At 49.2% G+C, this 27,444-nt stretch overlaps 1 protein-coding gene across 1 annotated transcript in view; it reads right to left on the bottom strand.

Annotated features, from left to right (window-relative positions):
• The window catches only part of LOC119393130 (uncharacterized), a 356,820-nt gene that overhangs the window by 234,561 nt on the left and 94,815 nt on the right, over positions 1 to 27,444 (bottom strand). Inside the window, exon 4 of the mRNA XM_049415848.1 lies at positions 4,167 to 4,302. Coding sequence (XP_049271805.1) covers positions 4,167 to 4,302 — 136 coding nt within the window. The remainder of the gene's footprint in view (positions 1 to 4,166; positions 4,303 to 27,444) is intronic.

Below are 27,444 nucleotides of genomic sequence, written 5' to 3'. Positions count from 1 at the left end.
GGCGACGACCCTGCCGTAGTGTCCTGAGCCCTTCAAGGCCGTCAGTTCGCTCTTCAATCGCCTTGGACAAGCTTGGCTGACTTTGACGCCTTTATGGCCTGAAGATGAACTATTTGCAGTCCAGGCTGTGCGGAGGAGGCAGTCGTTTGTGCACTGATGCGAGATGCGCCGAACAATGCGAGATGCGACTTCTGGGAGATGCGACTTTGGGACCCTGCCGGCGGCTGGCCGTCACCTGCACCGGCGACTCATCGAGGCAAGGAGAGGTTTGCAGCTGTCAACACACCTGACATCACGGCCCGCCGTCAGGAATGTACGCTGCAGTGATCCGTTCATTGTGTGTATGGTTCCTTTGTGGCTTTGTGACCTGACTGGGAGCTGGCCGTCCGCTGCACCGACGGCGCTATCAAGTCAAGGAACGACTGCACCTGACGGCACACCTGACAACGCAGCCTGTTTTCGGGAATGTGCCACGCCGGGAACTGTTCCTTGTGTGTAGAGTGCTTTATTATGTTTTTGTTTGTCTCCCGGGACCATCCGTCGTCCAGGTGCACCGCTTCTCTCTTTCCCGGAGTGCGAAGGAGGCGGTGCTTACTTAGTGGGCGGAGATGAAGACAACATCTTTGATTGGACTGTCTTGGACTTGATTATTTCCTCCAGCAGGGAATCCTGGGAAGGCCCAGGCGTTATAACGCGAGCGTCAGGACGCTCCAAACACGCTACCAAAACGACATGTAAAATAAACGTTACTGTTATCAACTCCGGTTCCTGAACTCGACTTCCCCCTGAGGCCAGGCTGCTCCCCGGTCCTATGGGCAGACCCCCGATCACATCAAAACACTACATATCAGCTTACCGCTTCTGGTGTTGGTAATACCCACGTTGTCACTGGCAGCGTTACCCAACCGTAAACAACTGCTTATATAACACATATGCAGCTCTTCAACATGTATATGTGTGCGTATAAAATATATACAAATCTTTAGCGTCATTTTGTAACGTGTCGCTCAGTAAAATAAGTTACGCCAGTCACCTACCCGCCGCATGCTTCGCATAACATCGACTCCCACGGTACGTGGGATCTGCCGAATTTTTTTTTCTCCGTCTCTTTCGTCGACTTGCATCTGCAACCACACGCTCCTTAAATCTATCGACGAGAAGTAGCGTGCATGCCGCAGTCGATCGAGTGAATCGTCTATATGTGGTAGAGGGCAAACGTCTTTTATTGTGACCTGACTGAGCTTGCGGCATTCCGCGCAGAAACGCAACGTGTCTTGTTCTTTCTTCATTAATACTGCCGCCAATGCCCAAGGGCTCTTCGAAATCTGAATAACCTCACCTTGAAGCATCTTTCGCACTTTTACGCGGCTTCTCATTGCCGCGGAGCTACCTGGTACGGGTTTTGCGGTATGGGTCTGGTGGTCTCATCCGTAATTATTCGATGTTTCGACAACGGCGTTTCACGAACTCTGGACGTCGAAGCGAAACAGTCCTGAAACTGGTTAATAAGCTCCAGGAGGCTTTGCCTCTGCGCGAGCACCAAACTTGGACGAACATCAACGGATAGAGGTACGGGCGGCAGGTCAGTTGAATCATCTTGCTCAATAGTCCAGCAATCTGTCACCTCAGCGAGCTCTTACATATACACGACTGCCATACCTCTCGTAAGATGTCGGCGCTCAGAACTGAAGTTTGTGAGCAAGAGTTGCGTGTGTCCACAGTTTATGTTCACGACGCCTCTTGCAATAGACAAGCTATGGCTGAATAGCAGCGTTGGCATTCGCTCGGCGATGTCGAGTGGCTTGGCCCGTCACATGTCACAGCCACAAGTGCGCTCAACCGCGGTGGAATGGTCACGTCATTTTTGATGACATGCAGAGGCTTACGTCACTGATCTCTACAAGGCCCATCCAAAATCTGACCTGGGGCCATCCAAAACGTAACCGACCTGTCGCGAATGATTATAACGGCATCGTATTGAAGCAAAAAATGCCTTCCCAAGAGCAGGTCTGCAGCACTCCGGTAAAATGACAAAAGTAGCGACAAAATACGAACTGTCGATATTAATTCGAGCGGCACATTTGCCTGTCGGCGTCACCAGTTTGCCGCATCATAAGAACCACGTCACCCCGCGGTTCTTATGCTGGGGCCCGCCCATAAAGTTTTTACTGTCTTTAGGCAGTCGGCGAGTTTCGGGATAATAATAGAGAAGTCTGCACCAGTATCTACTAGCGCTGTCACTGGGCGTTCGTCTGTGCAAACACATCCAGGTCGGCGCTTACGATTACCTTTGTGGTCGGCGACGTCGCATCGTCCGTAGTATCGACTGTTGGGGGAGTTGTAGCATCGGCAACCTTACCCCCAAAGGCCGCTGCTGTTAGTTTCCCCAGGGGATCTGCCCCGTACAGCATAGGCGTAAATGCGACAGTGCGGCGAAGAGCTCGGTGCATGTGACGGAGAGCGAGATCGACAATACGGTGGAGCAAATGGATGTGCTTGCAGGTGCACATTGCTGTCGCGTAGGTTGTCAAAACGAGCACGAGGAAAGGGCGGTGCAAAAGTCTGATATCTATGGTCACGACACGGGAAAGTGCGGTAAACATGGTCGGCTTCTCCGCATGGAAACAAAGTGGACGGCGGTCGACGGTGCGCCACAAGTCCGTCTTACGAGCAAATGGTTGACTCATGGCCATCCTTTGCAACCAAGTTGCAGAGGAGGGTAGAACGGCCATATTTCCGTATGCGCATTAAGCAGTGCAGTCGGCGGCGGCGGTGTATTGTACGCTGGGATCATCGACTCGTTGTAAGTATGAGGCGGTGGTGACGTGTTGTGCTGCACTGGTGTTGGACTGCGGACGGCCGACACGTACTTTATAGATCGCTGGCCTGGTAGCGATTCCGGAAACGAAAATACTTGCCTGAGTTCTTCCCGCACAACTCCTGCGACAGAAGCCATTGCAGGTTCTTGCGGAGTCACAAGGAGGCTGCGGATCTCCTCATGAACGGCCTCGCCAATGAGCTCACGCAGAGAGCACTCACTTCCGGCCGTCAGAGCAGAGACGCTGATCGAGCCATTGTGTGGTCGTTTGTAACAGCAGCACGGTTGCTGCAGTGCTCGATCGATAGTTGTAGTCCCTTTGATCAATTCCACTACAGTTGTTGGCGGGTTGCGAAGAAGACCGGCAAGCAGTTGTTCGTTGACGCCTCTCATGAAATGTTGGAGTTTCTTAGCTTCAGGCATCTCGGGGTCAGCTCAGGGAAACAGGCGGGTCCTATCTTCCGCGAACATGGCGACACTCTCATTTGACTTCTGTATGCGCGACTCGATGAGTTGCTGAGCAGAATCGCGACGATCGCTGCTTACGAAGGTTCAGAGAAGTTTCTGCCAAAATTAATCCCAGGAAGACAATGTGGCTTCCCGGTTCTCGTACCACGTACGAGCGCTGTCCGCCAGGGCAAATTAGACGCGTGAAAACTTGTGTTCTACGGTCCATTGATTCGCCTTGGCGACTCGCTCATACTGTTCGAGGCAATCCTCGACGTCCTCATCAACTTCCCCGTAGAAGTTCTCGGAAATCGGAGGCTGCCCAACAATCACCTGTAACTTAACGAAAACCGTTGCTGGGCTAGTTTTGAAGTCACCTGTAAAGCGCCGGTGGACGCCATTTCTCCAGACGAAGTCTTTGGCTGGGGAAGTTCCAAGGGGATTGCCTCAGGACTAAGGCCTCGCACTCGGCGACCGTAGCGTATCGTAGGAGTTCCCAGGGGTCACAGGTTGCGGGATTGGACTTGCCGCTTCGTGGAGAAATGTTGAGCATCAGGCGTTAAAGTCCACCACCTCCACCAGTGTCGCAACGCTGAAAGAACAGGACACAGGACCACGGTGCAACAAGGAAAAACAAGGTCTGTACTCAGAGATCACAACGTCGTCTTCCTCGGAGGAATGGTGGTTGCTGCTCGTGCTCCTCACCGCGTTGTCATCTGTTGGCTTTTAGCGGTGACAGTATTGTAGTGTTCACAGATATATCAGTTTAGTGCTCGTCTGCATGCTTTGGATAACATAGAAGCTGACATAAGAAAGCGTTCGTGTGAGTGGCTCCAACGCCGAATAAACAAAGCGAACGAGCCACGGTAACTGCGAGACAAAAACGTGCGGCAATGCTTACCGTACATGATCATCTCCTGCTGGGCACGTTCTGTCTGGAACGACGGCGATTCGGCTGAGACCTCGCACCGGTACTTGCCCTCCGAGTTTAAATCGGTGTCGTTTAAGTAGAGGTCACTCACGTTGGAGCGGAGCACCTGCGAGTAAACAGTTTTTGAAAGATATGAAAGACAGTAGGGAGTTTGAGAATTGGGGCGTGGGACCCAAGAAGCTTGCGAGCCGCCAGGGCGTATGCGCCGAACCCAAGCAACTCTTGGGCTCTTGCGCTCGCGTTGAGCCAGTTGCCCGACAATCGAAAACTAGCGTGGGTGAACAAGGTGTATTGGGTCGCCTGCGAGAAGACGCAGACGCAGTATGGCACGTGTCTCGCACGATTTTAATTTCGCCGCGTGTGGCACCCCATGTGTTTGACCCAACGCAGTTTGCGTTTGACCCGATTATCCAACTCTGCTGCTCCTCCGAACGCAAGAACACCCTACCCAACGCAGCTTGGGGACCCAGTGTCTTGGGTCCCCATTTCTCAAACTCTCTAGTAGTGGAGGCGAGTGCTGGGGCCGTATCCATCTCTGTTGCTTCTCGCGTGTTCCCTGATTAAAGCGACTACTTATCTGTCTTTCTTCAACTAGCGAATCAGCGCGCACTGAAAACGATATCTACGAAAAGTGGCCGTCTCAGAATGCGGCCCCTGCTGGCAGTGCTGGGCAGATACATGCATCTAAGATACATGTATGTTAGATGCTATCTTAGATACTCTTCGGGCGTCTTGTATCTGTATAGCGATACGTCTCTCAATATGCGTATCAGTATCTGCATATTCGATATATTCGATAATGTATCGAATATCTTAAGATACAAGACTCAGAGGCTGGGTCCGAGCTAGTTGGTACACTGACATTACGAAACCGTTCAGCGCACAAAGACAGGAACAAGAAGACGACACACAAGCGCTCTGTGTGTCGTCTTGTTCCCATCTTTGTGCGCTTAACGGTTTCATCAAAAGATACAAGACACTGCGATCGCAACACCACCGTGTATAGCAATAAACGTTGGCTAAAATCCTTTTCGCAAGCTGATACTGTTGATTCTAAGGCACCTGAATAAAGGGAAATGCAGTGACATTCTTTCATCTTTCCGGCAGAGTCCTCCAGTAAGGGCTGGCGATGTGGTCTGCGTGTCCCTATTGGTGGAGCAGGGTCACGTGGTGACGCTCGCGCCGTTTGGACAAAAGCAAGCGCGCGGACGTCTACGCCAAACCGGCCTTTTGTTTTTATGATATTTCTCTTTTTAGTATTCAGTGACATGACATTTGCCCTTAGCCACTGTCCTGTGCCGCGTACTTCAATGCGTGCGACGTCTATCGCACAAATTCTAATGCCGCTATAGCATCGTTATCAATGTTTCTCTTGCGTGCTGCTTCGCTGAAGTAGAAGAACGCAAAAATGGGGTTGCTTTGAGTCTCGTGGCTTTCACACCAGTCGTTTGAAGGATCTCGTGGGTCTAAGTTTCACTTACAGGCGATGATATCGACCTATATGTATTTAAGATGCTAACAAGTGTAACACGACCGGTACCAATGCTAGCCCTAATTGAACAAGCATACACCTTACTTGGCGTACCGTATATTTTGAACACTGGTTCGAGCAGTGGAACTGAATGCGAGGGACAGATTTGCTTATGAGCAGCAATTCAATCGGCGCATACGATGTGCTCCGCGAACAGCGCATTATTTCTAGGATGAAGAGCGGAAAAAATTCGGCAGATCCCATGCCCTGTGGGAATCGGTTTCATGCGAAGCAATGAGCGAGTAGTTGTCTATGCTGCGTTTTTGGGCTTTGAGCCAAGCGTTACGCGGTGGATCGACGTGTTTTTGTAAGCGTATTAGTTTTGTGCACATCGTGGCTTTACCAGGCACGCCGACTACACTGGCGTGTAAAGGGTAACAATGGTCTGAGGTAACGTCAGCGCTTACTTTAGGGCGCAGTCAATATTATGCACTTTATGATGGATGATGCGAATATCATACGTAACTTTCGTTAGCGTATTCCTCCGCATAGGAACAGCGCTTGAATACGCTTCCTGAATCATAGGAATGCAAATGTAATGTTTATTAGACTTCTCTCAGAGTGGAGCCAACACTGGAACCAGAATTGACGTTAACCAGGCATGAAGCCTGTATCATAGGATAGCATGTGTAATGTTTATTGCCTTGTTATAAATTTAGATAACCAGCACTGCCACCGCAATTGATGCTGCACCGACATTCAGCTTACATCAAATCTTTTTCGAAAGCAGCTTCAAGACGTGTCGTGGCTCTGCGGTAGAATACCTGACTGCCACGCAGAAGGCTTGGGTTCGATTGCTGCTGGGATCCTGATTTCTATTCTTCCCATTTATGGGGGCAACGCTGCCGATGTCGGGTTTTCTTTACGCTCTCGTATTTGAATTGCCAATGTCTATTCTCGCCGTTCGTAGAAAACTATAAACTGTCAAGCACATGTGGCGCTTACCGTGGCCCGTGGTATACGGGTATGTGCCACACGTGTCTGGAGGAAACGGTGTGACGACGTACGGGACAGGATTTGCTCGTTGTTCATGTCATGACCAGACAGGCATATTTGTCAAACACTCTCACCCTCCCATGCCAGTTCAGGTCTACATCAAGTTAAGGAGGCGATCATGAGAGCACCAAGACGTATTCGGCTAGATAGATACGTAGATAGAAACGCTAAAAGTGCGTGGGGTTCGCTAAGAAATGCTTCGCATTTAAAACTGTCCATGAATAACACACCGAACAGAGGGATACAGGATTGACGTTCGACTTGCCGCTGAGTTTACGAGGCACGGCAGCCGCGCATTCGCAAGAACCACGGTGTAAGAAAAATTTAGGTGTGGACACTCCGCCCGACGGCGCGTCCACATAATGTTCGCCTCTTTCCTCCTCTCGGCCCCCATGTCGCAGCGCCTCCCACGCAACTGCGGCCGGCGCATGTACTATAGAAGACGAGCTGCGTGCGTAGCGTCCGTAACGGCGTTGAGCACGTGAGAAGTCAGCGAGCAGAAAGACTGCTCACGCGCTCTAAGCAAGACGCCGCGCTTTTACGTACGCAACGCTGTTTGGGACGCTATGTGCGTCAGGTGCGCCGTTTACACAGTGGCCGTATGAAAACTCGCCGTGAAAAAATGCAATGAGGTGAAAAAAAATAAAGAAAAACGCGCGTTCGCCTCGTCGCAATAGGTTTCTTAAGCCCCCATGTCGCAGCGCCCCCCACGAAACTGGGGCCGGCGCATGTATTAAAGGCGAACATTATCTGGACGCGCTCTCCTTCGCGGCGGGCGGAGAGTGTCCACACCTAAATTATTTTTCTTACACCGTGGCAAAAACTGATGCGCCTCTCGTAAAAACGTGAAAATTAAAAAAAAACATGAAAGAAAAAAATTCACCGACGATTACGATACTCTCTCATGCGAATTCTGAGCGTCGCTTCGTGCTGGGGCAACGCCAACTGTGTTTGAAGTTTTGGCTATCCGCAGTGGTAACATTCGTTGCATATTGCCCCAAAAACTGCCAGCGCTCGAGTGCTATACGCACACCACTCTGCGCATTGCAGGCGTCGCGAACCAAGCGAAACGCCGACAGCCCCGTTAGGACCAGCGAAGCCAGCCGCAGTGCACGTGGCTGCCCTGCGTGTGCACGAGGGGCCAGCGCGCGTGGCCGGGCAAGTAAGCGAGGCCAGTGGCTCGTGATATCGACAAAATCCGCGTTCGCTCTTTTTCGTACTCGTTCGCTCTATCGGTTACACCGGCGACGAAAACGCCAAAGGTGACGCTGCTCAACGCAGGAACGGGCGCCTAAGAGTTGCGCTCTAAAAAAAGATGTGAATTGTTCATGACGCCATAATGTGTCGAGAAGTGAGCTAAACAAAATGATCAGCAGACACTTACAGATACATTGTTTTGACAAAGATTGGAACCTAGTGTAAAGGCGGCGTAAGGTGCGAACCGAGACATAAAACAGGATTCACTTGGAGGGACGACGTAACGAGAACTCCCATTGCCATCAGGCTGTCAAGTAAGATGCCTGGAAGATGTGCAGAGGGTACGCTGATACAGGAATCCCCTGTTGCATTAATCATCTCCTTCTCCGCCTGCCCCTAACAAAGCCTTGGCGCTATCGTAGAGGGCAGAACACCCGCACTGCCGGCAGTGCATTGGGAGGTGGTCAGCCTTCAGGGACGCGGCACGCCTGTCATTCGGACAGCGCCCGGTTTGTCCTGTATCTTGTTTACCGCAGCTGAGCGGTACCCTATACGCGAAGCGCAGCGCCTATAGGGGCGCCACTGAAAGCCGCGTAGCGGCGGCCGTTAGAACCGCTGGCGGGTCGCGTAACAGACGCCTCCTTTCACTGCAAGCATGACGAAAGTGCGCGCGTGCGATTTTCCGCTTGTGCACGTGCCAAATAATTACTTCTTCGGCGATAGCGTGCGCAAAGGAGCCGCACTTTATAATAGTGGACATGTGTCGGATGTAACAGCTGTGTTGGACGACAATGTCACCATACGCGCCAAGTGTTTGCCACAGACAAGCGTCAACAATCTTCCCTACGAAGTGGAGCTCATCGTAAGTACACCGCTTTCTTTATAATGTCCCGATCACTAATGCCTGCATGCGTTGACGCATGAACCAACGTTTTTTTTTCTCGACACAGTAGCTTCGTTTACGTGCCATGTGTTTATATAGTAGATTTTGAGGGAGCGCTGTCGCAGCGGCGCATGAATTTCACGGGTGCGGCCACGCGAAGGGTCAGCGTTGGTAAAACTTTGAAACCAGCACGATAAACTTGTGAAAAAATATCTCGACAGCTTGCGCTGGTGGCGCGGGACTGAGTCACTGCGGAGCTGGTGGTCACCTAGCTTGTCATAGCAGCTTGGCTACGTGTTTGCTGGGTGTATTCAAATAAGAACGTCGGTGCATGTCCGTCGACCCCCTGTAATTTCTCTGAAAAAAAAATATATTTTGTTGTCTATAAGTGAAAGCAGGCGTTCTCTTATTATTTCGGCCTTTCTTAAGCGAATTGAGCTGTTTCTTGTTTATGTTCTTTGTTTTTTTCTTTTTTCTTTGGGGAGCGGGTGAGCGCGGTCGGGCTGCAGAAGCGCCGCTTGTGCCGCCACGCAGCGTCTGCGTTATCACGTTACCGACGTGCCATGGGATCCTCTCAGTAGATCCTCTCCAGCCACCTCCTTTGTGAGCCGTACGCAGGCACTGGTGATCGCATTCTAGTGGCATCATTAGGTAGAATCAGGGGCGTAGCCAGAGGGGGGGGGGGGGTTCAACCCCCCCTAAATTTTTCAGTTTTGCTTGCGTATATACACGCACACATACAAACGCACGCACGAACATACATAAAGTATGGTTGAACCCTCACTCCCCCACCCGAAAAAAATTTCTGGCTACGCCCCTGGGTAGAATGCAGCCGATTTCGTGCAGCACACATGATTCCACGGCGCTTTTGTAAAGGAGCCCTCACCTGCCCCACATTCTTTGGCATTACGCTTCGCGCCATTCGTTTTTCAAGAGAGCATAGGCATTGCGTCTTATCAGTAATAACAACCTCATGTGCATTGTAGCGTCTACAATGCAGGCGAGGCGACCAAGTGTAAACGTAGTAGCGTTCGCTGAAGACGTAGCGACATAAATGGAGAAATAAAAACACGGTAATCGTTCTAACACTGCCGTAAACAAAGCGCGATTGCTTACTTTCTACGTCGTAAAGCAGCAATCCACCGCCGTCCTCGCTCTCGCTCATGAAATAGCACCGGAAACCTGTAGAAGTGCGTTCCCGGCGATTTGTTCTGTGTGTTTGAGCAGCCGACAACGCAGCAGTTATTTTTCGACATCGCTGAGGCCCGACAGAGTCATTAAATCACGATGAAAACACATCCATCCGTGCACTCCCGTAGACGCCCGCGAGAACACTGCTCGCCGGGACCCATCAGCGCTTCCGAGCCGTGGCGGCAGATGGCGTCATAGGCGCTTTGCGCATCGCCTATATGCACCAACCCGGTGGCGCAGGGCCCGAACGAGTGTACATGCATCTTTGCACAAGCTCGCGACTTAGATTGCTCTGTTGCAAGTGCACACAGCCGTCAAAGCTTGTAAGGGGCCGTGAAAACAAGAATCACGTCGTGTTAGCACGCAACCCTCGCAAGGTAATGCGAAACTCGTGGTCCTCTGTTGAGGCACCCTACTGGGAAGAACCATCGAGATGTCTCAAGAGTGACGCGCTGACAGAAACTGCCAGGCTGGAAGGTATAGCCAGAGCTAATCAAGGGTGTTAACTGATTGTCATAGCTGGTGGCGACCTTATGCGCACACTGCAACAGACATTGCAGCTTTAACACACTGCAGGGGGGCACTACCTCGCTTGATTTGGATGAGTTAGCTTTCTGTGACCGTGGCTTGTGCTCCCAACATACCATATCCAGCTTTTGTGGACACATCACAGCCAGCGCCCCTGGCGGCCCCGGCGCGAAGCTAGCGCGTTTTCAATGGAACTGGCGAGTTTTTCCCGAATAATTAAGTGTAGAGGGTGAATGCTGAAAAACGCAGACCACAGAGCGCTTCTGGGAACCTAAACGCACGAGAGGACTGCAGCGATCACGTTGCAGTAAGCTTCAATTTTGTTCCCAGAGCAGTTAAAGATTGTACAATGGGAGTCTATGCAAACGGCGAAAAATGTTGCCTGTTTTTCGAGACAAAAACGGTCACTGTCGTAAAACTAAGAAAGTTATGTTAATGGTCAGGAAATCACATGTAGTCCTGACACTCAGCTTTCGTTTGAAGCCATTGTCAACTTGCCGCATTCGGCATAACATTGTTCCCTAACGCGTTTTTTGAAGCGCGGTCGTTCAAATGTTTGTGGCAAATTGATAAACCCTTGCTTGCCTCAGGCGACAACGCGTTTACCGTGGCCGAGTGAGCTAATCGCTCAAGTTCAGAGCACGGCATGACCGCGCCGTCACCGGCTCGATTCCTGGCGACGGATCACCATTTTTTTTTTTTCAGGCCGTGAATTAGTTCCACAGCTTCGCACAGGATGTCGCCGCCGAAACAAAAAAGAGCTTTCGTTTCGGTTTCGATTCTTGAGTGTATTCTTGAACTGCCGTTTCTTTTTCTCTTCATTATATGACTTTTTTAGTGTATGATTAAACACTCCACGCGTATCACATCGTTCAGATCTACATTTGTAATTCTTACTTTATTCTTTTATAAACGTCCTAAGGAACAGAACGCCCGATCAAGTTATGGTGAACAAAGCTCTTTCAAACTTTTGTACGCGTATTGTGGTGGAAACTTATTTCTCCCTTCTCATGATGTCGTTACGATCTTCTCAGGTACCTACAATTCAGCAACGTAAAGGAAGCGAACTAAGCTTAGACAAGCGAGGCACAGTAATTAAATGACAAAGTTAGACGTTTTTGCAGTTGCTTTTTACTTAAGGGCTAACGCATGTGTCTGTCGCAATCTTAACGAACGAAGGGGAATTTTTCGAGGGGTTCTTTTTTTTGTTAGACACTACTAATGAAACCAACAGATAATTAAGCCAATCAAAGAATAGGAAAAATTATTTGTTCTTTTTCAAACAGCAGTGAAATGATTTCGCCCTAACTTAAATGAAATCAAAATCGCTATCTCGACAAACATCAGCGGACGGCTCATATACCCTTCTATATGCTGCGCTCTCAACTCGAAGAGACTGTGCGAAATCCCCTTTCCTACCTGGAGTGGCTGTGTTCTCTTACAGCACAATTTTGTAGAGTTAGGCGAGGCTGGATCTAGAAGAGTTAGCTGCCAGCTTTACTTCATTTGTTGCTATCGCACTCATTGCATCGTCCTTGCGGTGAAACTGGGATTTTTATTCATATCTTGTCATATCTATCGCGCTACGTGAACAGAAAAAAACCAGCATGCCTTCTCCTTTAACATCACAAAGCAGTGTGCGCTTCAACGGATAGGTCCGTGTGATATGACGTGTGTGGATCAAAGCTTTCGGGAAGTCCAGGGACTGGTGCTCCTAGTTACAAAACGAAAATCCTGTGATTCAGCAGCTTTTCGCACGCACTAACAGCCCACCTCAACGTACCGCAATAAGATGCCATTTTAAACATCTGTAAATGAAAATGTGCGCAGCATGTACTGGTTGCGCAAGGCTGGAACCGAGAGCGGAGCGGGCGTTCGACCTAGCTTCTTCTAAAGTTTTGTTAGTAATACCAAGCTATTGCTAGAGGTGCAGTTTTTGCTAGTATAGTATTATAGGTTATGGCTAGGCTTGGATAATCTATTCTTCTCAGGTTTCGGTCGGTTCCCCAGACTACGCACTTGTTGCGTGGTTTTGAAGGGGAAATGTCGCGTCACTAGTAGTTACGTGATGGGATTTTAGTCATGTGAGAGAGAAAGTACATGTTTATTAGAGTCCAGTGCAGACGCTGAGGTTGCCCCGCGCCACCCGGTTGTTCCGAAGCTTTTGGCGCCAACACGTCACGTCAATAGTGACGTGACGTTACGGGATTTTAGTGGCGAGACTAATTACTTGATTTTACGTGATTTTTAGTCACGTGGCTAGTTGTTACGTGATTGTAGTCACATAAGTAGATGTGCGATGTTACGTGATTGTGGTCACGCGACAATTGCAGGCCTGGTGTACAAAAAAAAAAAAAACCCAGCATATCCACGGAGTGAATGATGATGAGTGGGCGAAGCTGCGGAGGTTCATCGGTAAACCGTGAATCTTCCGTGAATTCTGCCCAGTACATCATCACCGACGTGAGATCGGGCGCGTTTATACTAAAGGTTCGATGAGTTAACGACTTGCAGCTCACTTTAATTTTACATGTACGCTGTGAATTTTCATTGTTTAGAAAACCATTGCTTTAGAAAACACCTGGCGTCTTTCGTTAAGCAGCTGGCGTCTTTTCGTTTTGCTTTAGAAACATCTGGCGTTCTTTTGTTTTGCTTTTACAAAACATCTGGCGTCTTTCGTTGGTTTATTTCATCAATCAACGGCGTTTTGAACAAAAATTTTATTGTTTAATCACGCACAGGAGAAATCTCACCAGGCACTACCTTGGAGGTAAACAATGGCTGCTAATGGGAATGAGAGACAGAAGTCGGCTTTAAGCTAACACTTACACTTCTACTTCTACTAACGTTTCCTACTGGAACATGCCAATGGCTGCTAATGGGGAATGAGAGACAGGAGAATTCTGCTTTTAGTTAACGCGCACGCTGCGAATTTTTTATTGTTCAACAACGCACAGGAAAAATCTCCCACCAGCACCACCTTGGAGGTCAAGATCTGGTACTAGCGTTACGACTGGTTACGCACTACTACGACTACGAGGGACGAACGGGTGCCGCCTTAAGGAGCTTCGCCCCTAAAATTGTAGTTGCAGGAAACAACAACCCATCATCGATATTACATCTATTTTACGATCACGAGAAATTCACCATCGTTGCTCGAAAGAGCAAGCGAAGCTGCACTCGTGCACTTTTTATCACGTTTCAAAATTGTTTGGGCTTCTACGATTTTTTCTGGAAGTTTGTGTATGCTTCATTTCCTCTATTCTTTTTTCTCTCCTGGTGAAGAGCGCATATATATTGCTGTAAGTTTGAAAATATAGTCAATGGTAAGTTCAGCGCTGTGTGTGTTTTCCAATGTCGTCCTCGTTCCTTGCACTGTGAAACATCGAATTATGGTCTACAGGGCATTTTTGCAAACAGAAAGCAGCTGTTTTCACTTTTGCATTCCGTTCCTGCCCTTTGGAAGGTCACTTGCAAGGAGCGTTGCAAGGAGAGTTTGACCGTAGTATATTTATAATAGCTATCGTATCACGGGCTAGCCGCCGCGCGCTGTGGCTGAATGGGTTGATCATCCGTGCTGCCTGTTTGTGCGCAATCGCTGGGGCCTTGATTCAAATCCCAATGCGGTTTTTTCTTCTTTTTTTGTCTCTCTCAGAATTGCTTATGTTTTCCGCGGTGGTACAGCGGCTACGGTGCTCGGCTGCTGACCCAAAGGGCACAGGTTTCACGGCGGCTCCAGCATTTTTGAACAAGGCGAAAATGCTAGAGGCTCGTGTACTTGGTTTGAGATGCACGTTAAGAACCTGAAGTGGTCGAAATTTCCGCAGCCCTCCTCTACGGCACGCCTCATAAACATATTATGGTTTGGGCACGTAGAACTCCAGCAATTATTATTACTAGTACAACGCTGCTGAAGATTTACTTGCTTGTTTTTTGCAACCAAGATATTTGTTGCAGTTTCGGTTTCCCTTTTGGAAATGGAGTAAGTAAACTTCTGTTTTATTTTTTATTACCACGCAACCCATTACTTAATAACGAAGAAAAAGAACCCAGATTTTAGTTAACCTCAACTATAAGAATGCAATACAAAACGAAACCAAGGCAAGCATGAGGGCAGCCATTTGTAATATAATGAAGCGTTTTAAAGAAGTACTCTACTATTAGAGACGACGCAGAAACGTAACCAGTAATCGTAGAAGCAACGCAAAGCTTGTATTGTTGAATCGTCGCCTTTTTTCTACGGGAGCAGCGTTCTCTGCTTCTGCAAGTAGTGCTGCTCTTTTGCATTACATTTACGTCCCCTTTGAAAAAGAGCCATCCTGACTAATTAGGGACAGCTGCACAGTGACAGTGAGGCTTTAGCAGGTCCATATGCACAATCTCATGCCTCCACATTGTTTGATTACAATAAGTCTCAAGCGACTTGACGGCGTATATGAAGTACGAGGCTTGCTAGACCAAACGGTACGGGTCGTGGTACTTCGGAAGAAGTTTCGTAGACCGACCGGGGCCACCTAGGAGTCCAGAGGCCAGGCCCGTAGCTAGGGGGTATGCCCCAAGGGCCCGCCTCCCCTCCCAAAAGTTTGACGGAGACGGTGTTTTACCGACAACAATAATGAAAATATGTGTTTCTCTCAAACTGTCAAGGCCTTCAGCAAGTGCCCCCTCCCTTTACCCCCCCCCGGTGACTGGCGCAGGCCGGCGGCGGGAACGGTAGTCAAGCAGACTCGGAAGAGAGCGCGGCCGCGCGCGCCGTTGCCATAGCAACGACGGAGAGATCTTCAACCGGCCGGTTTGCTGCTGGCTTGCGTTTCCTTTCTTGAATTCTTGGCACTCGCCACTTTCCTATGAAGAATGCTGTCTCACGCTCATAACGTGCATGCCATTTGTGACCTGGAAGTGCCGGGCGCGCGGCGATAATGCAATCGAGAGGCATGCACGATATCAGGACTGTTTTTGTGAGGTAAAACGACACCCTTTCAACACGTTCTTTGGTGTACGCTGCTTTCCTGAAAAGCATAGGTAATTTCATAGGGAATATTAGCCGATTACACACTGCCTTTGTTGCCGCAACGCCACTTCACGCCGTTGAAAGAGTAATAAAAGGGAGTAACTAAGAGGGAAGTCCAGGCATGGACACATGCATGTTGTATTTACTGAAGGCTTTCCCTTAACAGGTACGCATGTTAGCAGCAATGTAGTGCAACATAGTGAATGAAAACAGCCAGGAAGAAGACTTCAAAACTAACAAGCGCTTTTCGCTTTACAGTTCTGCTTACCGATTCAATGAGCCAAGTATTCGACGCTCACTAGATTGCCCTCCGCACTGTGTTCGAGCCAAGCCTAATTACGGTTCATCAAACTAATGGACAGATCAAGCTATATATATATATATATATATATATATATATATATATATATATATATATATGTGTGTGTGTGTGTGTGTGTGTGTGTGTGTAGAGAATGCATGCCTTGGGGGTAGCACTCACTAAAAAATGCCCCCACTTCTCCGAAGGGAATCGTGAGGAAATGCGAGTGCATTTCTTGCGCCGAGAGAGGGTACCGTTGCCCTCAGACATTCGCCTTCACCGACTTCTGCCATCGCCTTGAGAGGCGCCCAGCCAGCGAACGGTCGAGAGTGAGGCGCGAGCGGACGGGAGAGCGGGGCGCCAGCGTTCTCGGCTCGGCGTTGGCGTTTCACAGCGGCGTATCGAGCACACATTTCCGGATGTTCTTGAAAGGCGCCCAGCCAGCGAACGGTCGAGAGTGAGGCGCGAGCGGACGGGAGAGTGGGGCGCAGGGAGGAGAGAGAGCGAACGGCGAGAGAAGGAGCGGCGAAGCACTGCACCTACCCTCTCCTACACTCTCTCGCACCACATGCTCCGGTTTCTAGGGGCGAGGATAAGCGCGCGCGCCCGCAGCTGTTGCTATGGGAGAAGGCGCCGCGGACAACGCCGGATGCCTTACATAGCCCGACTAAGAAATGCATTCGCATTTAAAAAGAAAAGATGCCTTTACTAAAGTTTCAGCCGTGACACCGCCTACGTAAATCAGTGTCTTGCGAAGCCCATGCCACAGCCCAAACGTTATGGAATGCATTTTTTCCGGTTTTTGATGTGCACTACCTGGAAGTTCATTCAATGTAGAAAGCGCCGTCGCGCATGCGCCGTTGCTCGACATGCGTTCACTAGTAGTCGCGAAGGCAACGCCACCTCTCAACGTCAACTCCTTTTACTCTTTTATAAGCACAGATTAAATCGAGAATGTCTAATAGCGTGCGGATTATCTTTAAACGGATTTTTTTTTCTTTAGTAAATAGCAGTGGACTGCGTACAGCATTGTGCACATCTCATTCGTGCACTATGAAGGCTTGCCGGTCAGGCAACGCGACATGTCGTTGTGACTTTCAAAGCGCAATTCAACAATACAAATCCTAATCATATGGTGAAAAAAAAAAGCTCGTTTATGTCACTGTAATTCACAGCCAGGGTCTTGTGACACATTTCGGTCGGTTCTCAGTCCCTTTAAGAAAGCACATCGCGAATATATATAGTGATAGAGTAAGTATTTACTCTAAAAAGGCGTGACCTCACTCATGCTCACCTCATGTTCCACGATCCCAAATATTTGTCCATAAGTAAATATTGAGAAGGTTATTGTGTATACATATTTGAACTTTCTCACTATCAAGGAGGTAAGGTAATTTCCGCGTCACTACAAAATCTGCCCTAAATGGTGGCTCTGCGCTGTACAGCCCACATGTGTGGTGTACAGCGCAGAGCTACCATTTAGGGCAGATTTAGGGCCTAATCTAAGAAAAAAAATAACATGTTATCAGATTGACAGGAATTCAATTCTTTGAGCTATTTCCACTCAGACAAAGCTGAGAGGGAATACCATGTCTAGAGGGTGTTTTCTAAAACGCGTGCATCTATGATAGCACTGTGCTATCGATGCGCACTAACCAGACTTCACACCTGTGTGCAGATATCCCTATTATTAAAGTCGAGGCTACATGCCAGTTATCGTGTCTTCTGAAATATTATTAATTTTTCTTAGTCGCTTTCGCGCGTATTTCTATTGCAAGTTTTATGTTGCAGTAAAATTTAATATTGAATATATATATTTCTTACTACCTAATTTACTACGATTTCCTTATCTACAACAGAGGCAAACCTACCCGATACAGTGGACGGGACTTTCAAGGTGGGCCTACACGTTTGAGCAAAAAAAAAAAGAATCCCAACCAGGAATGTCTTCGCAGCTTTGACATTCCTATCAACCCAGAAGTTTCCAGGATTCAATACGCGGCTGATATTTTGCATGATGAAGTGCAAAAAGAAAAAGCTCCGGTTTTGAAGACCCTCGAGCGGAGCTGTAATCGTTCTATTCGACATGGGTCATTTTCCGTTGGGCTTTCAGAGGAAGAAGACTACTGCTTGAAAAGCAGTAGATATTAAGGGAAAAAGCAGATTTCGCTAGGCTTTATCTGGCTGAAGACTGGTATTTTTCAGTTATTGCTACGAGAGAAAAACTACTAATCGAAATTCCTGTGCGCATAAACACCATCGTTCTCTTAAGGGAACCTCCTGGAAAGAAAGGCTTAAGATTTCCTTTGGAACGCCTGCACATCTTCGTGGCAACAGAAGGAGCTCCACTCACAACTGAAGAAATTTTCATATGCTGAGTGAACGAAAGAAGGGGGAATTAAAGGGTTCGCTTTTCTCTGATGTGTCTTGTGACCCGTTGTTGAGCAAGTCAAATGCATTTTGTATTCTACATCAGGAGTGATACAGAATAAAGAAGTGATTTTGAGAGATTGTAGGAATAGCTACAATATTATGTTGCATTAACAATCGTTGTTGTCAGCGCAAAAACGCCAATATTCGCTCTTCTGAATTTCTTTGTGCTGATCAAAGTGGACGATTGGGCCAGTAGGTGATTCATGATCGACTTTGTGCTTGCTGTAGTGCAAAGTTGAAAGAGACTGCGCCTACAGAACATGAAAGGAGAGCTTCAGGAGAACTTCCAGCTCATTAGAGTAACCTATGGGTCTATCTGCGCCAACAGGATTCAAGACAATCACCTCCAGCAAAAAAAGGAAAAAAAAGAAAGAAAAAGAAGAAATGCAATTAGGATAGATAAATGCCTTTTTTAGCGGGATAGACGGCAGATCTAGAGATTATTACACAACACGTCAGTCGTATATGTTCTACTATACGTTCATTCCTAACAAAAAACTAACCAAGTTCACATTTTCCGGTGTACAAGATCATCTTTCAACGACTGTATCATTTTTGCACAGCCGCTTAGACGGCGCCAAGCTTGCGGTGGCAGCCACATTTAAATAAGAACTAAATGAAAACAAATAAAAACTATCTTTAACTTCCTTTTTTTTACTCTCATTCCTAGCGTTCTCAAACTTATCCAGTTCTAACTTGAGGTAACGCAAAGAGCAAACGAGCGTCACCCAAGTGGTACACCAAAGGAAATTCGGTTTATTATGCAACCACAATATCCTGTTCGTACCCAAACATAATGGTTCCCGCTAGCTGAAAAAAGAAACTCGGAAAGCAGCATGATTCTCCAAAATCCCACCGGTACGGCAGCGCAAGAAACTAAACAAACAAACAAACAAACAAACAAACAAACAAACAAACAAACAAACAAACAAACAAACAAACAAACAAACAAACAAACAAACAAACAAACAAACAAACAAACAAACAAATAAAAACACGATGCTCTTCATGCATCGTGGGCGCGTCTATAACGGCGAGACATTTGGCATGGCACGTCTAGAAAAACTGCCAATTCATTGCCAGTCGTCGCCGTCGAGATAACGCCGACAAACAGCGCTCTCCTTTCTGCGCACCGAGGTGAAGCGACAGTCTCGGGGCGTGTGTACCGTTTCTTTTGATTCTCTTTTATTTAGTGCCGCGTCACTGCATACGTCATGAATTCTTTAAGGTCGATACGCGACGTGATGTCGTTCACGCGAACTAGGCCACTGGTGTCCGGAAAAGCTGCATATGCTGTTGTTCTGGGTTAAAAATAGGGCTAAGTCAAGAAACCGGGCGCTGCCGTTAACCGGCAGTTCCATGGTAAACAAATTTTGGAAGGGCGAAACATGTAGCCAAGGGAGTTTCAGCTCCACTAACGTGAAACCTGTAGGGGGTCGAGCATGCAGTGTTGGCCGGTGTTTCCCGCAGCGAATTAGTATCGAAGCTTGGGCGTGTTGGTTAGATATCGGAGGGAATACAGCGCAAGATAAGCGTCGCCCTTTCTTGTCCCTGTCTTGCGCTGTATTCCCTCCGATCCCGCAGCGAAATCCCTGCTAGTGGGCAATGAGAGACAGAGGAAAGATTAGACACAGAGATCCGCAGTCCACTTTTAGTTAACGTGCACGCTGCGAATCTGTATTGTTCAACTACGCACAAGAGAAATCTTCCACCGGCACTACATTACAGGTCAAGATTCAGTGCCTATATATACGGGGTGGCCGGTGAACGGTAGTGCAGCGCGAGCAGTCGGTCATTTAAATCAAGAAACTCGCTAGCAGACGCTGCCTGCGTCGGCGTTACCTCTCGCGGGCGAGAGCGCGTTCTCCTTCCTTGCGAGCTGGTAGTTCAGCGTTCATCGCAGAAAGAGCGTTCCCATAGTCAACGCGCGCCGTTCGCTCTCTCTCGCCACACGGCAAGCGCTGAAGCGGTGGCGCCCTCTCTTGCGCTCAAGCAAATGGACAGGACACAACGATGCGCGCCGTGACAGCAGACGACGATGCCCGCCGACACTATGACACTCTAAGGTACTTCAGTCCTAAAACCAAGGACTGCGAACACACTGCAACACTTTTAGGAGCTGGCTCGCCAGGTTCTTAAGCTGGGGCGAAGTCCCGCGCCGTAACCTGTATCCATCCATTCAAAGCGTCGTGGAACGCGAAGAGGAACGCTACGCGCGTCGTGTCTTCCCTCTAGCCTGGCCGTTAATTCTCACAGGGCGAGCGGGGAATGGGGTCCACAGCCAGGCGAGCGTCAGACAGCTATTTTTAGGGTCACTTTGTCGTGCGCGTCTCGAGGGCAGTTTTCAAATTGAAAGCACATTAGGAGCGTTGCGTCTGCAAGTGTCGACAATGGAGAATCAGACGCTCTTAGATATTTCTTGTATGTATACTTCATCAATGTGTATTTAATTGTAAATTGTGTACATAGTTCATCAAAATTGTAAATTAATAAAACATTGTGTATATACGTATATATAACAACGTGTGTCACGTCTCCATATTATGGTAGAGGACCTGTACGGAAGATTCACGGGTTTTTCCGATCTTCTCCGAGCCAGCTCTTCAATCATCATTGACTTCGTGGATATGGCGTGATATTTTATCTTCGATCACGCGGCTTAGTTTCAGTGTGATCACGAGCGAGCGTGCGGGCACGTGGCGGCATCGAAGGATGAGTATGTGAGGGTGAGGAGGGAAACGAGGAGGGCGAGGGTAAAGCATAGCATAGTCATGTGTAGTGGTTATGCGTGGATATGGCGTTATTTTTTCTGCCACCGAGGGCGCGGCCTAATCATCCGGTATAGGGTGCCTTGAAACGCGCATTGCGCACACATCGAGGCACACTAATCCGGTACACACAAGATAACCAAAAAATCGTCAAGGTACCTAAAGGCTTAGATAAATGGTAGCTGCCTAAGAATTCTACAGAGTTCGGAGTCCTATTTTGCCAGATAAAGTCGACATAGTGCAGGAGCTTCACAGGAGCCCCTATAAATAACCCTTTTCTGAATATAGGCCTGGTCCTTCTACATAACTAAGTTGGAACACAGGTAACAATAAAAAAGCCCCAGAAAACTGTCTGTCTGTTCCGGAAGCGGACCACTCTGTAACTGTCATGTACGTGTCTTACTGAAGTAAGGATCTTGCATAGGAGACCGCTTCAACGCAAGACGCTGAACCAACTAGCCCAACATCTCACTGTTTAGAAGTAAGAAGTTCACCATGCAGCACAGAACACAATAGCTCTTCAACTTAATTCACACAGTAGCCCAAAGAATCACACGGACGGCGACAGATCAAGACGGGACACGAGACGGGATCTGTCGCCGTCCGTGTGATTCGTTGCACTACTGTCTGGATTGTGCACTATCAACTAGCCCACAAGTCTGTCCTTTTCAGCTCTCCACAAGACACCGCACAGTTCGCCCCAGGAAGGCCGGTCACCAAAATCTGCGCAAGGACGTCACTAGCTGCGCTAGTTCTTGCGCGGCTGTCGTCCGGCTGTCGTGCCTAATCAGTTCATTTGCAAGTGGAGCGTCTTTCCTGTCGCTGCAGTGTCCCTCTTTTCGGTGGGTTATTCATCGACAGTTATTCCCCTCTTCATCCTAGGAACGTCACACCAACTAGTCCAACGGTTCACGCTTCTACTCATTATTTGACAGTTGTATTTAGCATCTGCAGTTACTGCGGACGCGTACGCAATTGAAGTTTTCTCGAGCACCTTTTGTTCGAGCATACGGTATGCAACGCGATGTTCACAACCCTGCATAAATGTTTCTCTTGTCTCAGCGCCTTCCTCCGCTTCACTCTGGTTCATGTCATCTCGTATCTCTCTTTTTTGCGCAGCCTCGAATTTCAGCAACGCCGGAGTTGGCACAGCGAATCCTCCTTCAAATACAGAGCAGCGAAGCTTTCAAAAATATCACGGCGAAAGCCTTAGATGCCTCGCCAAACGCGAAAAATGGCCGTCAGCGGTGGCGTCAACACATTAGGGTGATACAATAAATCAAGGGCGTAGGCAGAAATTTTTTTCAGGGAGGGGGGCACCTCCTTGATCTTGGTGGGGGCCGGGCAAGGAAGTGTGGTCTAGAGTAATTTTGTGCTCTGTAGTATTCCATGGGGGAAAAAACTTTCGGGGGGGGGGGGCAAGGGCCCGGTGTGCCCCCCCCCCTGGCGATGCCACTGCAATAGATCACGCAATGAAGTCACCCTATGACGTCACAGATCGCCAAAATATGTGCCGTCATCATGACGTCCCGATGACGTCACATCATGACGCACTCACGTGACATCGTCGCTTGGTCAAAGGTGCACCGATCTCGGAGGCATTGCAAAACCACGTGAGGTGCAGAAAGCATCCAATTCCTCCGATCCCGGAGGCAGTGCAAAACCACGTTGGGTGGGGAAAGCTTTTGGGGCGGGATCAATACAATCGAGTGAGAAGAAAAAGAAGGTGGCTGTCGCCTTCCAGTTGTCTCAGGAAAATGCATAAGGGACCGTATACAGGTCTACTACACTGCACCCCACAGTCAACAAGTACACGTCCTATAGGCAATATGCTTAGTAGGCACGTAGCCAGGGGTGATGCCCTAGGTGCTCGCCCCCCCCCCCCCCCGAAATTTTGTCGAAGGGGGCTATTTTACCAAGAATACATAATGAAAATAGATGTTTTTCTCAAATACTGAAGGCTTTCAGCAAGTGGGCAACCCCCGAAAAATATTCCTGGCTACGGGCCCGATGCTTATGTGTACAAGCTTTCATTACTGCTGCGTAAGTGTGCACTTCATATGTGCGACTTGGGCGGTAAAACTAGATCCATGCCAGGACACTTTCTTAAAGAGACTGACGACTTAATAACGAGTCGCTCGGGCCTTTCGTTGCACACCTGGAAAGGCGTACCCGGCAGCCTGACTGGAGGAGATCGCGTCACGTCTCTGCTCTATGCTCCATCTCACAAGCTGGTTGCATCACTGTGGAAGCCACGGGGCTGCTTAGCCAATAGCACGGTGTAAGAAAAATTTAGGTGTGGACACTCCGCCCGACGGCGCGTCCACATAATGTTCGCCTCTTTCCTCCTCTCGGCCCCCATGTCGCAGCGCCTCCCACGCAACCGCGGCCGGCGCATGTACTATAGAAGACGAGCTGCGTGCGTAGCGTCCGTAACGGCGTTGAGCACGTGAGAAGTCAGCGAGCAGAAAGACTGCTCACGCGCTCTAAGCAAGACGCCGCGCTTTTACGTACGCAACGCTGTTAGGGACGCTATGTGCGTCAGGTGCGCCGTTTACACCGTGGCCGTATGAAAACTCGCCGTGAAAAAATGCAATGAGGTGAAAAAAAATAAAGAAAAACGCGCGTTCGCCTCGTCGCAATAGGTTTCTTAAGCCCCTAGGGTGCCTTGATGCGCGTTTTGTTGCGCGTTTTGTCCAGGGTGAGGACATCTGCGGCGTCTACTGCGGCGCGGCTGCCATATTTTAGCCCACGGCTTCTTACCGGCGTCTCACCGCTCTACGGCAGCTGCGCTGAGAGGCACGAGACGCGGGGCAAAAAATGGCGTCGTGGCGGCATCAGCCCCTTCAAAGAATGGCAACACCCTAAGGGGGGCGCACGCATCGAGGCACACTATTAAGCCCCCATGTCGCAGCGCCCCCCACGAAACTGGGGCCGGCGCATGTATTAAAGGCAAACATTATCTGGACGCGCTCTCCTTCGCGGCGGGCGGAGGGTGTCCACACCTAAATTATTTTTCTTGCACCGAGGCCAATAGGAAGAACGAACACTCCTCACGGTGCACTCATGCGCTCAGCGTCGTTTGCGTGGCGTCCCCATAGCGTCTGCGCTCATGCGTTGGGCGAGTAGAGCGAACACATGGTAGCAACCAACGCTGTTTGCGTTGGGCGGTCAGAGTAGCACCAGAAAAAACAACATGGCGGCACCCGTCGATGCTGGTTCTTGCGCCTCAAAATTATCAAGTCGCTCTCGTGAGCAGCGTGGCCCATCTGTTCTAAACCGACGCTTCTGTATACGCTATATTTGCGTCCTGACGCTTTGACAGCAATGTAGTTGTGCCTATTTTGCACTGTTTGGAAGATTCATTTTCAAGTTCTCGTGGAGAAGGCTTAGCAGGCGTGGCTGAACAAAAAGCTAATCTCAGTAGTAAGGACAAAACGTACTTGATACTTTCTCCTCAGGATGAGATGAGACAAAGCGATAGCTGATTCCGCTGTTTATTTATTGCTCTCGGGAGAGTGGGTGAGTAGCAAACGCGTGCTCGGAACGAAGTGGGCGACCATAATTATCGGCAGCTACAGATACAATAATTAAATGCTTACGACATACATGCAAATCCTGATTAGCGTATCACATATTTCTGTGACGTAGCACGTGCCAAACAAAGTTGCCTTAACCATCTCCAATTACAATGCAGTTACAAACACAACAATGTTTTGCTCCGAAAGCTCGTGGTTCGCTTACTCTTCGCAGCTTCCACTTTGCTGCAACCAGCTCGTGAGCATAGTCCAGCCATCGTAGCGCACAGCGTTCTTTTAGAGCGTCGTTGAACGCACCCCGAATATCTGCGTGGAAATCTCGTGGATTCGACGGCGCGACGATTCAGCTTGTCACCGGCTGCGGAACATCAGCAGTCGATGTAGTACATACATACATACATACATACATACATACATACATACATACATACATACATACATACATACATACATACATACATACATACATACATACATACATACATACATACATACATACATACATACATACATACTGTGGGATGTTAGTGTGGGCCCAGGCGCTCAACCGACAAGGGATGGGTCACAGACAAAGACAGGACGTTTATACACACTGACATAAATACATGAATGGTCTAACTAGATCCATAAACTCAAAATCTCGGCCGGTACAACCGTCTCTAGTGTTCTAGTGCCTACGCTGCACGGTTCTCGCGGCCCTGACACCGCGCGTGTAGTCGCGCACCACTCGACGTGACACACTCACACGTCGCTGTCGTCGAGATGTTCCGACGTGTCGCCGTGTCTCATCCGGTGTGACGCCGCGGGGTTGGTGAACCACCACGGCAGTCGTTGGGGCGGCCGCCTTGCTGCGTGGTGGATGGCCAGACCCGTGTTCGGCCACGTCCGAGAACACCGGTAGTCCGGCACAGCACTGCGCAGCTTTCCTGGCTCGGCGCTCCGCGAAACCGCTCACTCGCCCGCAGGTCTCGACCGTGACCGCAAGCACCGTCGTCGCCTGGCGTAGCTTGTCGCCCGAGTCCGTCCGCAGTCCACCCGTGACAGGTTGAGCGCCGCAACGGGCCGGTAGCCGCCACGACCCACGTTCTGCCACTGCTGCGCCGACAGCCTCGGCCCGACTTGCTGCTCGAGCGTTCTAAAATCTTCTTCTTCGCGCTCCCTCACGAGCGGCGCTGGCGCGCACCACACACGCACTTTCTTCTTCGTCTCTCTCCAAATTCAGCTTTCACTCAAAAATGTCCCCCACTCGTCACACTCCCCCCCGCTTCCAGAACGTCGTGCCGCGTAGTTATGCAGTCTGTAGAGCGGCACACGGCACACACACAACAATCACAGTCACAAGTCACTAACAAATGAAACAGGTTGTCCTGTTAGCACCGAAGATTCTATACACGCAAAAGAAGTTACGTGTTAGCTCGGCTGAGGTAATCTGCGCCTACATTGTCGGAGCCTCTGATGTAGCTAACTGTGAAGTCATACTCCATCAGGCGCAGACTCCAACGGAGTACACGTTGATTAAGATGTTTGGCGGATTGAATATATGCCAGTGGTTGGTGGTCACACTGCAATATAAATGACCGACCATAGAGGAAGACATGGTATTTTTGAATTGCCCACACCACGGCGAGGCATTCTCTTTCGATCGTGGAATACGCTGCCTCGCGTGGAAGCAGTTTTCTACTGGCATAGGAGACAGGGTGGAGGCGACCTTCATGTTCTTGAAGTAAGACCGCACCTAAACTGCGAGACGATGCGTCCGTGCGCAAAACGAACGGCTTTTGCAGATCAGGCGATCGTAATACAGGTTGCGTTGTGAGTGAGTTCTTCAGCTCCTGGAAGGCCACCTCATGCTTCTCATTCCAGGCGACTTTGTTTGACGCCCCCTTCTTTGTGAGCTCAGTTAAGGCGTACGTCAGTTCGGCATAATTGGGTACAAAATCTCTGTAGTACCCGGTGAGGCCCAGGAATGCTCGTACCTCTTTTTTCGTTTGTGGCCTTGCAGCCACTTGGATCTTCTCAGTTGTACTTTTCATGGTCTGCAGTTTCCCCTGGCCAACGACATGACCCAGAAAACTTGTTTTAGGGAAGCCCACTTCACACTTCTTAGGTTTTATAGTCAGCTTGGCCTGCCGGACGCGTGCGAAGAAAAGCTTCAGAATGTCGACGTGCTCTTCCCACGTGGTTGTAGCGATAAGCACATCGTCGAAGTAATGAAGCACATTTGGTATCTCTCCGACGACCGCACGCATCAATCTGTTGAACACTGCCGGCGCGGTTTTAATGCCAAACGGCATGAACTTGAACTGGTAGAGTCCAGAGTCCGAGGAAAAAGCTGTCAGTTCTTTCGATTCGTTGGCCATGGGGACTTGCCAATATCCCTTCGTGAAGTCGAAGCGCGAGAAGTAGCGGCAGTTTGTCAGCTTCGCAAACATCATATCAGCGCGAGGAATCGGCTCAGAGTCTGGAACCACAGCTTTGTTCAATTGGCGAAAGTCAATACATAACCGTATTGTGCCGTCTTTCTTCTTAACCACGACGATAGGCGCGTGGTACGGGGAGTCAGATTTTTCAATGATGCCGAGGCGTAGCATCTCTTGAATTTCCTTTTCCACGTCCTCTTTAATCGCGAAGGGCAGAGGGTACTGTCGGACTTGGATTGGTGCCTGCGTTGTGAGTTTTAACTGGCACTGCACGAGGTCAGTTTTTCCTGGTAGGTCGGAGAAAATTTCTTTGTAATCTGCAAGAAGCGTGGTTACTTGGGCTCGCTGTTCATCTGTTAGTCCAGAATCTACATCAATGTCTCGCCAGTCTTGAGTCTGCTTCAGCGGAACGTGGCCGTCTTCTCCGCGATGGCTGTCCGCGTCGTCAGT

The sequence above is a fragment of the Rhipicephalus sanguineus genome, chromosome 5, assembly GCF_013339695.2.
Source record: "Rhipicephalus sanguineus isolate Rsan-2018 chromosome 5, BIME_Rsan_1.4, whole genome shotgun sequence".
In the NCBI taxonomy this organism is placed as follows: domain Eukaryota; kingdom Metazoa; phylum Arthropoda; class Arachnida; order Ixodida; family Ixodidae; genus Rhipicephalus; species Rhipicephalus sanguineus.
This window is presented reverse-complemented; position numbering and strand designations above follow the sequence as displayed.